The 14981-nt window shown below is 36.9% G+C and overlaps 1 protein-coding gene across 16 annotated transcripts in view; it reads left to right on the top strand.

The window, feature by feature from the left end:
* The window catches only part of Kmt2c (lysine methyltransferase 2C), a 235212-nt gene that overhangs the window by 168793 nt on the left and 51438 nt on the right, over positions 1-14981 (top strand). For 8 of the 16 annotated variants that reach the window (XM_029477430.2, XM_029477436.2, XM_029477427.2 and 5 more), the window contains 7 exons: positions 4427-4531; positions 4891-4938; positions 5750-5920; positions 6052-6084; positions 6183-6302; positions 11092-11224; positions 11447-11661. In XM_029477430.2, coding sequence (XP_029333290.1) covers positions 4427-4531; positions 4891-4938; positions 5750-5920; positions 6052-6084; positions 6183-6302; positions 11092-11224; positions 11447-11661 — 825 coding nt within the window. The remainder of the gene's footprint in view (positions 1-4426; positions 4532-4890; positions 4939-5749; positions 5921-6051; positions 6085-6182; positions 6303-11091; positions 11225-11446; positions 11662-14981) is intronic. The other 8 variants (XM_085836525.1, XM_085836526.1, XM_029477432.2 and 5 more) reach the window with 5 other exon arrangements.

Raw genomic sequence — 14981 nt, 5'->3', positions numbered from 1 at the left:
GCCATTTGGGTACTAGGAACTGTACGTGGGTCCCTTGCAAGTGAAAAAAAACATGCTCTTAATCACTGAGCCATCAATCTAGCTCCTAAAGTGTTATTTTTATGCCATTAAAAAATATTTTACCTTTGTTAGATTAGACTTGAAAGCTTAACATTTTTAAATGTCTTTAGCTGAGTTGCTAAGGTAATTAAGAGTGAAAACCTGACTAAGAGTTGCACTGTTTTACTACTTGATTAGGTTAAAAATCCTTAGAATAATCAATCCTCTTTTCATTGTTCACATTTTCCACTTATCCATCGGTTGACCCCCAAAGTCAACTTCAACTACTTCACCTTTTCTACCTTGCAATGGTAACTTGTATTACCTCTTGTTCACACTGCACACAATCTGCAGACTTCTAGTGGCCCCCACACACCTTTTCCTCCCAGTTGTTTTGCTTTTGTCTTTCAGTATCCCTATACTTCCCCTGAACCTTCACAAGTTTTCTCGTAATTTTCACCACGTTTTTGAGAACTGCTTAGGCTTGCAGTATCTGCTACCTTCATTCCTTCATGCACTTCTATATCAGCAAGTGCTCTCTGCCCATGACCTTTTTAGCAGATTTCCATGTTCCTTCACTGTCTTTGTTTTATTTAGGTCTTTGTCCTTTGTTTTAAGGTCTCTAAATAATGGAAAAATAAGAAATAAGAACCAACAATGGGACCAGTCAGGAAAACATTTGGCAAAATTAATTGAATTAAAAAAACTCCTCTCAATAGTAACCCTAAATGTAGATGGCTTTATTTTGTTTTGAATGTCAGTATGTAGCTCTGGCTGATCCATAACTAACTATGCAGACTGCCCAGCTGGCCTCCAGCTCTATAGATTCTCTTACCTTTGCTTGTTGCTAAGCTGATAACTCTATTTGATTCCTAAGAGCCATATCGTTGGTGGAGAGATTCAATTTCTGCAAGCTTCCCTCTGATGTCCTCACACAGTCTGAGACATGTCCATGTTCCCCTCTTCCCCTATGCTATATGTAATTTTTAACAAGAGAGAGCACAGACAAACTTAACCAAATTAATCAGAAACAAGAGGGAAACGATCCAAAGTAACCAACCAAATTAGTGATGACAAAAGTGGGTTTTTGTGTGTGTGTGGTGGTGTTGGTTTTCAAGAGAGAGTTTAAGTTTCTCTATGTAATCCTGGCTGTCCTGTAACTCACTTTGTAGACCATGCTGGCCTCAAACTCAAAGAGATCTCCTGCTTCTGCCTCCCAAGTTTTGGCATTAAAGGTATGCACCACCACCTCTCAAATCAATAGAACATTGGCAACTTAAACATATCATAGAAAGCTTATGACTCCTTAAACATGAAGATACTAAACATGGGACAGACCTCAACATTACAAGGTTTTAATAGGAAAACTAGTAAACATACTAGATTTGCTAAATTGAAAGCAGTCCATCTGAAGTCAGTAGCAGGTAAGAGTAGGTGCTGTCTCCATGTTTTATTCAATATAATACTTGAAATGTTAAGTAGAGAAACAAAGATAAATAAAAACAATCAGAAATAGGAAAAATGTTATTCATCATTAATTAAATCCTTTAGATTTGATACATTAGGCAAAGTATCAGAAAACAAAATGTACACACAATAATCAGTAGCTTTTCTATTTACTAATAACAAATTTTCTGAGAAGTAAATCAGGAATCTAGTTAGTCCTGATCACAATAAATTAAAACAAAAATATACAGGTATCAGCTTAGTAAGGAGATAAAGGACCTTTACAGTGAAGGAAGACACTGGAGCAGACACAAGTAAAAGGAAAGATATCTTATGTTCATAGATGAACAGAATTAATATTGTGAAAATGTCCTTAACTCCCAAAAGTCTGTAGACCTTTGCATTGTTTAATAAAGCCCCAGGGCAGTTCTTCCAAGATTAGGAAAGAAATCAGCTAAAAGCGCAAAGCCTCCGAATCAGCAGCACAGTCAACACAACAGACACAACAATGCTGACTTGAAGCTGCCTAGCATTACCACAGTACCAGATCCAGCTCTATGGAGCCAGAGCACAAAACTTAGTCACATTCAACAGCAGAACGGAATACAGCATCCAGAAAACCCCTTCACATACAATTACCTGAGTTGTGACAATTGTCCAAAAAAACAATGTGGAAGAAAACATCTTCAACAAATAATGCTGGGAAATCTGTATATTTGTGTGTAGAAAATGAAACTCAATTTCCAACTTTTACTGTAGAAAAACCACTTAAAAGTGGATCAAACGCCGGGCGTGGTGGCGCATGCCTCTAGTTCCAGCACTCGGGAGGCAGAGGCAGACGGATTTCTGAGTTCGAGGCCAGCCTGGTCTACAAAGTGAGTTCTAGGACAGCCAGGGCTATACAGAAAAACCCTGTCTCAAAAAAACAAAACAAAACAAAAAAGTGGATAAAACAACTTACTGTATGACTTGAAATGGTCTGCTACTAGGAAGATACTTTATAGAGGCATAAGCAAGGAAGTTTTTGAAAAATGACACTAATAACACAGAAAATCCATATATTGATATGTAGTACTTTGTGAAATAAAAATGGATCTTCACAGAATAGGAAACGCCCAGTGGAGTGAGGAAATAGTCAATAGACTTGGAGAAAATCACTGTCAGCTGTGTATCTGATGGAATTAACATATAGACTCCATAAAGAACTAAACGCTAAAAATAACCCCACCCCACCCCCCAATCAACAGGGAAATGACTTAGTTTCCAAACTAAAAAATATCCGTGATCAATAAGTACATGAAAAATGTTCAACATCCTTATCCATCTATAAAATGCAAATTAGCTGAGTATGTTGGCACAGCTATTTAACCCTGCACTAGAGGATGTAGAGGCAAGCAGATCTCTGTGAGTTCAAGGGCAGACTGGTTTATATAGAAGTTCCAGGACAGGAAAAGGTACCAATGAGACCCTGTCTCATAAAATGAGAGTTAGGGCCAGAAATGCAGATTGATGTATGCTGAGATTCCACCTGTTTCTAGTCAGAATGACTGTGTTTAAGAAAACAGCAACGTTCTCTGACAAGGATATAGTACAAGTGGAACTAGAGACTGCTGGCAGAAATGGGAACTAGTCCAACTACTATGGAAATCATCATGGGAGTTTGTGCAGAAACTCAAAACTAGTATAGGATCCAACTATGCCTCTACTCAGTATATACCGGAAAGAACTTGCACATTCATGTTAATGTAACCTCATAATACCAAAGATGCAGAAGTAGGCTGATGTCCATCAACAGATGCTGACAGTATAAAGAAAACATAAAAGAGACACAGATATGCATTCACATACATATAATGGAGAATAAATGAAACTGGAAATCATATTAAGCAAAATAACTCCAGAGAGTGAAAAACAAATTTCACTTCTGTTTCTCAATCCAGCATTTTCATTTAAACAATGCATGCATGTATATGACAGGAAAGTAGGTGGGGTTTATGTAGGGCTAGAAAGGAGTCTAAAACTAAGGGGAGATAACAAATACATTGTGTTTTCTCTTGTGGAACTAGATTGAATATTGCTCATACAATTGTGTCTGTATGATGCATGTACATAGACAGCATAAGGGAGAAGATGGGGACAGAAAGTACCAGCTAGTAAGGCAGTGACATGAGCACATAATACATTTTTGATGTGTGCAAAGCATAATACACATATATGAAAATGTTACAGTGAAATTTTGCATGTTAACAAAAATTAAATGAAGACTGCAAAAACGGAACGTAACAAAATCTATTTGTGGCCAGTCATTTCTGGAAATTATTTTTTTCTGCCTATTTTTCAAATAGGTCCCTCAGGGCCTGACTTATTCCTACCTCATTGTTATTTGTGAGAAAGTGAGCCCTGAGAGTACATCCAAGTCATTTGTTAACAGTTCCATCTTGTTCCAGTGGCTTGGACAATGTCACTAGACTCAGTTCCTTGCTATTAAGACAGTCTTTTAGTGAACTAGTAATGAATATTCAAACAAACAGAAAAAGAATTAGTATTAGTGAAGAAACTGGCTTGTGTGTTACTAGAAATTTCAAAATACTGTTTCTTTTTCATGTTTTTAAATTGTCCTGTTTTTTTCTAGATGCCATTCTTAGTCGTGTCACTTAAGTAATGAGTTGCTTTTTATTTTATAAGATTTTGATTTTATTTTTATTAAAGTCTTCATTTTTTATTTTATTTTGTCAAAATACATCAGTCTTGAAAACAAAATCTGGATTTTTAATGTTTTGTTAAAATATAAGTACCTTTGCTTTTAATTCTTTCAGGTCATTATGGTCTTAATTTTACCAGTGCCACTTGCCTCAGCTGCTGCTGTAGTCTAGATGCTTAGGACATTTTAGAATTTTGTGTCTAGGAAAATACTTAATTTTTATATACTTACTATATTTAGGTACTGCTGATGATCCATTAGCTGATATTTCTGAAGTCTTAAACACAGATGATGACATTCTTGGAATAATCTCAGATGATCTTGCAAAATCAGTTGATCATTCAGGTATACATGAATACTGTTTGCCTGATTTCTGTTCTGTGATTTTCGAAGGTGTATGGATGTGGAACACATTTATTTTTTCTAGTAACAGAAGTGGGTTTGGTGTTTTTCTTTCTTTTTTTTTTTTTTTTTTTTCTTTTTTTTTTTTTTTGGTGGACTGTGTCAAAGAAGCCAGTTCTTCATTGAGTGTCTGGCTTGAGGAGGGGAGATAGCAAGTTGGCTCATTTCTGTCACCTTTCTAATTGCATCAGATTTAAGGCATGTTGCCTTAAAGGTCTTGCTGCACTTTCTCTTTTTGTGTGTTTTCCCTTCCTTCCCACTTCTGTGGTAATCAACCATTTTATTTGGTTTGGGTCTTGTAGGTCTTGATTTATGCACTTTCCAGGTTGGGAGCTCACCCTTCCCTTTGGGTAAGAACTGAGCAGTGGATGGCTCTGAGTAGAAGTAGTGATCTTTGTTAGTAGTGTCTCAGCTGGAGCAGCTTGAGGTGCATGCGTATGTGTCACTAATCCAGACTTGACTTTCCTTTCTGTGTACAGCTAAAGCATAGTGCTCTCAATGACTTCCTTAATCATTTTAATGAATGGTTTTAGTCTTACATATTGCATAGTATAGTAGTTTACAAATTACCTGAATAATAGTTTCTAATACAAGATTAAATAAAAACAGACTAAAATTTAAGACTAATGGTATTAAGGAAATATGAAAAAGTAGATAATAGGCTACTATTACTAGATGTTATAAGGTGATGAACATAATTTATATTTTTAGAATTTAGCTATAAAATATTTAAAAATAACTTGTAGTTGAAATTATTTTTTAAAAGATTATTAAGCTTTAATACTGTGTGTACCTCTTTGAATTAATTTTTAATGAAACTTTCATTCCTGTTTCACACGTGCACAACGATACTGCTGTTTTCTATGTTAGAGAAGTTATTCATGAAATGGCCTCTTACAGGAGTTTAAATTAGATTTGTTCTTTTGTTCTTAAGGAAATGAAATGTATATACTTTGATGAAAAGATAACTTTGGATATCATATAAACTTATAGGTACATTGTAGCTAAATTTAGTAATGGCCTATTGAAAGTACTACCCGAATCTTAGAAGTACCGGCTTCATTTACATCACAGTGTTGTGTGTTAATGTATATAGGCACTATTGTCCATTCTGTGCGTGTTCTGGACTCACCTTTGCGTCTATTTAACTTGTTCTTTTAGATATGGGCCCCACTACTGCTGATGCCTCCTCATTGCCTCAGCCAGGTGTCAGTCAGAGTTCACGGCCATTAACTGAAGAGCAGCTAGATGGGATCCTCAGTCCTGAGCTAGACAAAATGGTCACAGATGGTAAAATACTTACCCTACATCTAGGCTTTCTAAAAGACTTGAGTAAATATGACTTTCAAAGCTTTTTGCATGCAATTTTATGTTTGGACTTGCTTTAATTATTTTTCTATTAATTAAATGATATTTTATAAGTCATATTGAATAGGTAATTATTAATATTCCTTTTATTTTAGGAGCAATTCTTGGAAAGTTATATAAAATTCCAGGTATGTTTTTATTCTACTGTTTTACTTTATAAAAAATGGCATTCCCCTTAGAATGACCTTAATAATCTTCATGTTATTTCTGTGATTATTTTACCCAGAGCTTGGAGGAAAGGATGTTGAAGACTTGTTTACTGCTGTACTTAGCCCTGCTACCACTCAGCCAGCTCCATTACCACAGCCTCCCCCTCCACCACAGCTATTGCCAATGCACAATCAGGGTATTCTACTACTTTCTAAGCATGATTTTGTTTGTATGTATATTTGCAGGTGTGTGTGACAATGTGTATTCAAGGTCAGTCTCATGCAGTGTTCCTCAAGAATTATCTACTTTTTGGAGAGTGCCACAGTGCCCAACTTTATTTACTTATTAGTGAATGTGTAGGATATATGTGCTCAAGCTTGTGTGTGTGCACAAGCAAAAATGTTTTTGTATATGCTATGCATTTACACCCTGATATGCACATGGAAGTCAGAGGATGATGTCCAGGAATCAAGGCTGCCATGATTCTCGGAGAATCACTTAGGCTATCCAGCTTGGCCAGAAGGGCTTCTACCCACTGAACCATCTTACTGTGGCCCATTTTCAAGGTCCCATTAACTTTTTAAAATGTATATTATGTGTGTTTATAGCTGTTTGGACACATACATTCTAGTGCACATGTGGAGAACAGGACAGCTTGCAAGAGTCGGTTAGTTCCTTTCATCATTCTGTCTTGGGGATCTAACTCAGGTGCTGAGGATTGGCAACAAACAGTAACTTTATTTATTCCCCCAGCCTTCTCACCCTCACTGCCTCCAGGCCTAGGTTTCTATGCTCTTCAAGCTCTTTACTATTTTGATATATCTGCCAGCGTCAGCCCCTCTCTCTCTCTCTCTCTCTCTCTCTCTCTCTCTCTCTCTCTCTCTCTCTGTCTCTCTGTCTCTCACACACACTACACAGCCACGTATACAAACTTATATGAAAAAAAACCACTTTTGTCATGATTGAAAAATCACTCTAGTCACACTCCGTGAAATTCGCTAACTCACATGATTCATCTTGAGAGATTGTGAGGGTGCCCGGTCTCTCTTCTTACCACATTTCCACCAGAGCTCACTTTTCATTCTGCTCATCTGCAAGGGTGACCATGCCCTCCATCCAACAACTGTACTCAATGCATCTGGACTCAGTTTTACTGTTACTTGCTCAGAGGTGAAACGTGCTTTCATTTGTAGTATGTGGCACAGATATAAATGCTTTCTGGGTTGGTTATGATCTCCTCAGAGACTGAACACTGGTCCTGCTCACCACAGAACCTAAGTTGAGAATCAAGCAGTGGCTTTTGCCCATTGTTAAATTCCTGAAATTTTTTTTTTTTTTTTTTTGAAATTTGCTTGTTTTGTTTGGCCAAAGTTCTTTTACCCTACTAGTAACAATTTGCAGTAAAACATAGGTTTAGGACTTCAGTTTTTTTCCTTTTTCGAAGGCTAAAATACAATAATCAAAAATAAGATTTATAGGAGTATTTGAAAGAGAGGGTTAGCACTCCCAACACAGGAGTGTAGGATTCTACAGAAATGTGTGTGTTAGTAATGGAAAGGGATAGCATCTGTGTGTCCTTTGTTAGTGATTTAGGGTGCTGAATTGTGTAAGTCAGTGTTACCTTTATAAACTTTTACCCCTTTTCAATTCTCTTTACTATCCTTTTTTTTGTACACAAAAAATTGCATAGCATAAATACTGGAAATGCTTGAATTTTGACCAGTTTAGCTATTAAACGCAAATCTACCTTGAGGTTTGCCATAATAACATTTAATTTACATTTGTGTAAAACACTTGCAATAACTGTTTTTTGCTTTAATCTACTATTTCTCAACCTGTGGTCCCCACCCCCTTTGGGAAAACTCTATCTCTAAAAATATTTACATTATGACTCATAGTACAATAGCAAAATTACAGTTATGAAGTAGCAGTGAAAATAATTTTGTGGTTGGGAGTTACCACAACATGAGGAATGTATTAGAGGGTCACAGTATTGGGAAGGTTGAGAACCATCACACAATTGGTTTTTCATGCTTTTTAAATGATTAAGATCTCTTCAGTATTTTTCTGATGAATATATAAAAATTTTCTTAATGTATTTTATGGTTGAAAGTACATATTTTAGAGATAAAATCAGTTACAAATATACTAATTCATGAAAACCTTGGTTATTAGGGAATTACACAGCTTCTTGTGCAATCTTATTTTTTTAAAATAGTTTTGAGATGATTTAAAAGATAACTGAGCACGGCTAGGTAAATTAAGACAATAGGTTGAACACCCTTCTGAGCTTATAGCCTGTACTGTTAAGAGTGCAGATTTTAAGAATATACTTGAAGAGTAATTGAAGCAGAGTTGCATAAAGCAGCAAGATTTCAGTGTTCATGTTTGAAGTCGTAGTAGTTCTAATTTAAAGGTAAAGTGTGACCATCTGACAGATATTCAAGAATGACAACTTTCATTTTTTTTTTCTAACAAACAATGAAGAGGTGAGGTTGGTAGATAGTGCCTATGAAGATCAAAGTAGAAGTAGATATTAGTGCTAGGTTGTTGACACCTGTGAATACTGACCAGAGGCAGTTAAGTTAGCCTTTTTTATTCATACTTCTCCGAGCCAAGAAAGATACATGATGATAAAATGATATGATAAGTTATGTTTGGGTAGGATTCTATTATCAATATTGGAGATCAATTTGAAAATAAGAGTTGTAATAATGAGGCTAGAAGGATGGGCCACTGGATTTAGCAGTTGCCATACAAGTATAAGGACCAGAGTTCAGACAGACAGTCCCCACATAATAGCTAAGGAGGCATGGTGTGCCACAAGGCCCACCTTTATTCTCCGCCCTTGGGAAGCAAAACTAGGTGGAGCCAGCCAGGGTTCAGGGTACTGTCACCAGAGTAAGCCTGTCGTCTAAACTAGGCTGAATTTGTTTACTCTGGGTTCAGAGAGAGACCCTTATTCAATAAATAAAATATAGAGCAATTCAGGTAGGTATTGGACATCTTTGGGTTCCACATTTTGTATGTACATGTTTATACATATGCACACATGCATCCACACAGAAGTGTACACATATATACATGAAAAATATATAGTCATCCATTGAATGCATGGAAGAGAAAGAGTAAAATGAAATTAATTAACAAATATATTAGTCAATATTTCTCACAGGCTGCATTAAAACCATATTCAAAGGGATACTTTCCTCCTACCATTCTATGTGTGTGTGTGTGTGTGTGTGTGTGTGTGTGTAATACATGGCTTTTATTTTGGTAGAAATAGAATACGAACACCTCATTCTGATTTATAGGCAGTTGCAATTAGTCAACTACATAGATAAAAGAGTGCATGCTATTTTTCTAGTGTTACAAACTATAATTATGAGATTTTTTTTCCTTAAAGAATTATATTAGCTGAATATAGAATCCTGAGGTATTTACTGAAATAAAAGTAAGTCTGTGCTTAACCCATCTGACTTACATTAGGCCTGTAATTACGTGTTCCTTGCTGTCTTTTCCACGTTTATCTTTTTATTGTTGTTTGCTTGTTTGTTTTGTTTGTTTTTTGAGACAGGGTTTTCTCTGTGTAGTCTGGCTATACTGGAACTTGCTCTGTAGACCAGGCTGGCCTCCAATTCAGAGATCCAACTGCTTCTGCTTCCTGAGTGCTGGAATATCAGTGGTGTGCACTACTACTACCAGGCTTATATTTTTCCTTTTTTGCCCTGACTAGTCTGGGCTATCTGGCAAATACCTCTCTCTAAAATTAATTACTTAAGTAGCAAAGGAGAGATGCTTTCCTGGTTACTCATGTAAGCTTGAAAATCTTTTCTACATTTTCTACGTTTTTGTTTTGTTTTGTTATTTTGTTTGTTTGTTTGTTTGTTTGTTTGTTTTGTGTGAAGCTACAGAGTTAATACATGCAAGACTTTACAAAGCAGTACTTAGCACATAGTAAAAGCACCAAGCATGGTGGACTTAAATGTAGCATTGCTGATAGATAGCCACAATGGTGAGCATGTTTTTCCACCAACCTTTTATTTATCCTAATTATCTGAAAGGCATCTAAGTCTCCTTGCCTGCCTGCCTGCCTGCCTGCCTGTCTGTCTAGATATCTATGTGTGTTGGTGTTTTGCTTGCATATATGTTAGTGTGAAGGTGTCAGATCCCCTGGAGCTGGAGTTAAGGATACTTGTGAGCTGACATGTGGGTGATGGGCAAGAGCAGGTAGTGCTCTTAACTACTGAGCCATCTATCTAGCCTTCATTTAGCACCTTTAAAGGTGTATAAGACGGCTAAGTGAGTAAAGCTCTGTCTGAATTCAGTTCCTGGAATCCACATTTTAGAATATGAGATCCAGCTCCTGCATACCTCTCTCCATGTTGGGGAAAGACAGCTCATTTTACATAGTTTACATGTGTGAATGATCACAGTAATGATACACTAGATAGGGGGCACAAGGAAATCTGTCATTTGCCTAATGTTATAAAAAAGAAGATGATAAAGTATTTGGAAAGAGAGTTGAAAATGTTTGTGGAAGCTGGAAATTCAAGTAGTGAGAGGGCAGAACTATAACTCATTATTTTTACACCAAATGTATACTTAATAGTTACTGCTTACCAGGAAGTTTATGTCCTGCGAGCTAAATATACATTACTCTAATCACTGTACATAAGAATACCTCCATTTTACAAATTGAATTAGAAATCAGTTCTGCTTCAGTTCTAGATTTGGAATTAAAACTTAGAGCTGTTGGACTGTAAAAATGTTTATATAATATACTATATTTAGTGAAGTATGATTGTTAGAGACCACATTTTAAAACTTTGTACCTAACTACATCACCCTTTAATCTGTATAGTATATCACTGAAAAAAGTATTACTTTAAAATAGTATTAAAAAGGTTTTATTTAGAAATATTTGAGCCACTTGTCACTTATGAATACTTTGAAAAATAAATGATTGTTTTTCCTTCCTTAAGATGTTTTTCCCCGGATGCCACTCATGAATGGCCTTATTGGACCCAGTCCTCACCTTCCACATAATTCTTTGCCTCCTGGAAGTGGATTGGGGACTTTCCCTGCTATAGCACAATCCCCTTATACTGATGTCAGGTATTTAAACTTTCTATGGAAACGAATTATACTACCCCTTGTTCTTTCTGAGTCTTTTAAATGATTATGCATGTTATTAGTATTTGTTATATTTACTACAAATTTTTCTTGTGGACATCAAGCATATTTAAAGCTATTTTGAAACAAATCCTAAGTAGAGTAGTACTTGAGCATAAACAGTTACTTTGTTTATAAAGTGAAAGTGTTTTGTTATTTTTCCAGGGATAAAAGTCCAGCATTTAATGCAATTGCAAGTGATCCTAACAACTCCTGGGCACCAACAACTCCAAGTATGGAAGGAGAAAATGACACCCTGTCAAATGCACAGCGGAGCACATTGAAGTGGGAGAAAGAGGAGGCTCTCGGTGAGATGGCAACAGTAGCACCAGTTCTCTACACAAATATTAATTTCCCAAATTTAAAGGAAGAATTCCCAGGTTAGTAATAGATATGTTAAAATACCTGTTGATTTTATTCAATTTCTCCTCAATGCCATCCATGCCTTTGTTTTGAAATGTATACTAGAAAGTATTGTTGTTGTTTTTGTTTGTTTTGGTTTTTTTTTTTTTTTTGAGACAGGGTTTCTCTGTATAGCCCTGGCTTTCCTGGAACTCACTTTTGTAAACCAGGCTGGCCTCAAGATCTTCCTGTCCTCAGATGAGTTTAGTGTAGAGTTCTATCAGACCTTCAAAGAAGACCTAATTCCAACTCTACTCAAACTATTCCACAAAATAGAAACAGAAGGTACTCTACCCAATTCATTCTATGAAGCCACAATTAATCTGATACCTAAACCACACAAAGATCCAACAAAGAAAGAGCAATTCCCTTATGAATATCGATGCAAAAATACTCAATAAAATCCTCACAAACCGAATCCAAGAACACATCATGACCAAGTAGGCTTCATCCCAGGGATGCAGGAATGGTTTAATATACAGAAATCCATCAACATAATCCACTATATAAACAAATTCAAAAATAAAAATCACATGATCATCTCATTAGATGCTGAGAAAGCATTTGACAAAATCCAACATCCCTTCATGATAAAAGTCATGAAAAGATCAGGAATTCAAGGCCCATACCTAAACATAATAAAAGCAATATACAGCAAACCAGTAGCCAACATCAAAGTAAATGGTGAGAAGCTGGAAGCAATCCCACTAAAATCAGGGACTAGACAAGGCTGCCCACTTTCTCCGTACCTATTCAATATAGTACTTGAATTCCTAGCCAGAGCAATTCGATAACAAAAGGAGATCAAGGGGATACAAATTGGAAAGGAAGAAGTCAAAATATCACTGTTTGCAGATGAGATGATAATATATATATATATATATATATATATATATATATGTGACCCTAAAAATTCCACCAGAGAACTCCTAAACCTGATAAACAGCTTCAGCGCAGTAGATGAATATAAAATTAACTCAAACAAATCAGTGTCCTTTCTCTACACAAAGGATAAACAGGATGGGAAAGAAATTAGGGAAACAACACCCTTCACAATGGTCATAAATAATATAAAATACCTTGGTGTGACTCTAAGGAAGTGAAAGATCTGTATGACAAGAACTTCAAGTCTCTGAAGAAAGAAATTGAAGAAGATCTCAGAAGATGGAAAGATCCCCCATGTTCATGGATTGGTGGGATTAATATAGTCAAAATAGCTATCCTGCCGAAAGCAATCTACAGATACAATGCAATCCCCATCAAAATTCCAACTCAATTCTTCACTGTGTTAAAAAGGGCAATTTGCAAATTCATCTGGAATAACAAAACACCTAGGATAGCAAAAACTGTTCTCAACACTAAAGGAACCTCTGGGGGAATCACCATGCCTGACCTCAAGCTGTACTACAGAGCAATTGTGCTAAAAACTGCATGGTACTGGTACAGCAACAGACAGGTAGATCAGTGGAATAGAATTGAAAACCCAGAAATGAACCCATACAACTATGGTCACTTGATCTTTGACAAGGGAGCAAAAACGATCCAGTGGAAAAAAGACAGCATTTTCAACAAATGGTGCTGGCACAACTGGCGGTTATCATGTAGAAGAATGAGAATTGATCCATTCTTATCTCCTTGTACAAAGCTCAAATCTAAGTGGATCAAAGAACTCCACATAAAACCAGACACTGAAATTTATAGAGGAGAAAGTGGGGAAAAGCCTCGAAGATATGGGCACAGGGGGAAAATTCCTAAACAGAACAGCAATGGCCTTTGCTGTAAGATCAAAAGTCGACAAATGGGACCTCATAAAATTGCAAAGCTTCTGTAGGGCAAAAGATACTGTCAATAAGACAAAAAGGCCACCAACATATTGGGAAAGAATTTTTACCAATCCTAAATCTGATAGGGGACTAATATCCAATATATACAAAGAGCTCAAGAAGCAGAACTCCAGAAATCAAATAGCCCCATTAAAAAATGGGGTACAGGGGCTGGTGAGATGGCTCAGTGGGTAAGAGCACCCGACTGCTCTTCCAAAGGTCCAGAGTTCAAATCCCAGCAACCACATGGTGGCTCACAACCATCCGTAACGAGATCTGGCGCCCTCTTCTGGAGTGTCTGAAGACAGCTACAGTGTGCTTACATATAATAAATAAATAAATCTTTAAAAAAAATGGGGTACAGAGCTAAACAAAGAATTCTCAACTGAGGAATACCAAAGGGCTGAGAAGCACTTGAAAAAATGTTCAACATCCTTAATCATCAGGGAAATGCAAATCAAAACAACCCTGAGATTAATCCTCACACCAGTCAGAATGGCTAGAATCAAAAATTCAGGTGACAGCAGATGCCGACAAGAATGTGGAGAAAGAAGAACACTCCTCCATTGCTGGTGGGATTGCAAGCTTGTACAACCACTCTGGAAATCAGTCTGGTGGTTCCTCAGACAATTGGACATAGTAGTAGATCCAGCAGTACCTCTCCTGGGCATATACCCAGAAGATGTTCCAACTGGTAATAAGGACACATGCTCCACTATGTTCACAGCAGCCTTATTTATAATAGCCAGAAGCTGGAAGGAACTCAGATGTCCCTCATCAGAGGAATGGATACAGAAAATGTGGTACATTTACACAATGGAGTACTACCTCATGGGCAAATGGATGTATCTGGAGGATATCATGCTGAGTGAGGTAACCCGTTCACAAAAGAAGTCATTTGATATGCCCTCACTGATAATTGGATATTAGCTCAGAAACCTAGAATTCCCAAGATACCACTTCCAAAACACAAGAAAATCTAGAAGGAAGACCAATGTGTGGATACTTTCCCTAGAATATGGAAAACCTATCTACTGGAACATGGTGTACCTCCTAGGGGTCATACCCCTAAGGAAAATTGGACTCTCCATTCTCTAGAAGTCATCAGCTAGCCATGGGAGATCATGAACCCTTCCCCTCCAAGCCTGGTTAACACAGAAGCTGGATAGGGCATTGGAGCCTATTGAACTATAGTTACAGATGGTTATGAGCCTCCATGTGGATGCCAGGGCTCACCCCTGGATGCTCTGGAAGAGCAGCCACTGATCTTAACCACAATGCCACCTCTTTCTCCATTCCCCGTCATGGAACTGTCTTAGACATGTTATCCAAAGCCAAACAAGTGCTTCACTTGTTTCATCTATGTCTTATACATTGTAGTGTTTTGATTGTGCCTTGTTTAGATTAAGACTGAATCACCAGTTGTGATTTCATTCAGAACTCAAAACATTTTGAATTTTAGGTCATTTCAGATT

Source organism: Mus caroli, unplaced genomic scaffold, assembly GCF_978045245.1.
Source record: "Mus caroli unplaced genomic scaffold, Mus_caroli_1 scaffold_4, whole genome shotgun sequence".
NCBI classification, from domain to species: Eukaryota; Metazoa; Chordata; class Mammalia; order Rodentia; family Muridae; genus Mus; species Mus caroli.
The sequence above is the reverse complement of the archived record's forward strand: the minus strand, read 5'-3'. Positions and strand labels throughout refer to the sequence as shown.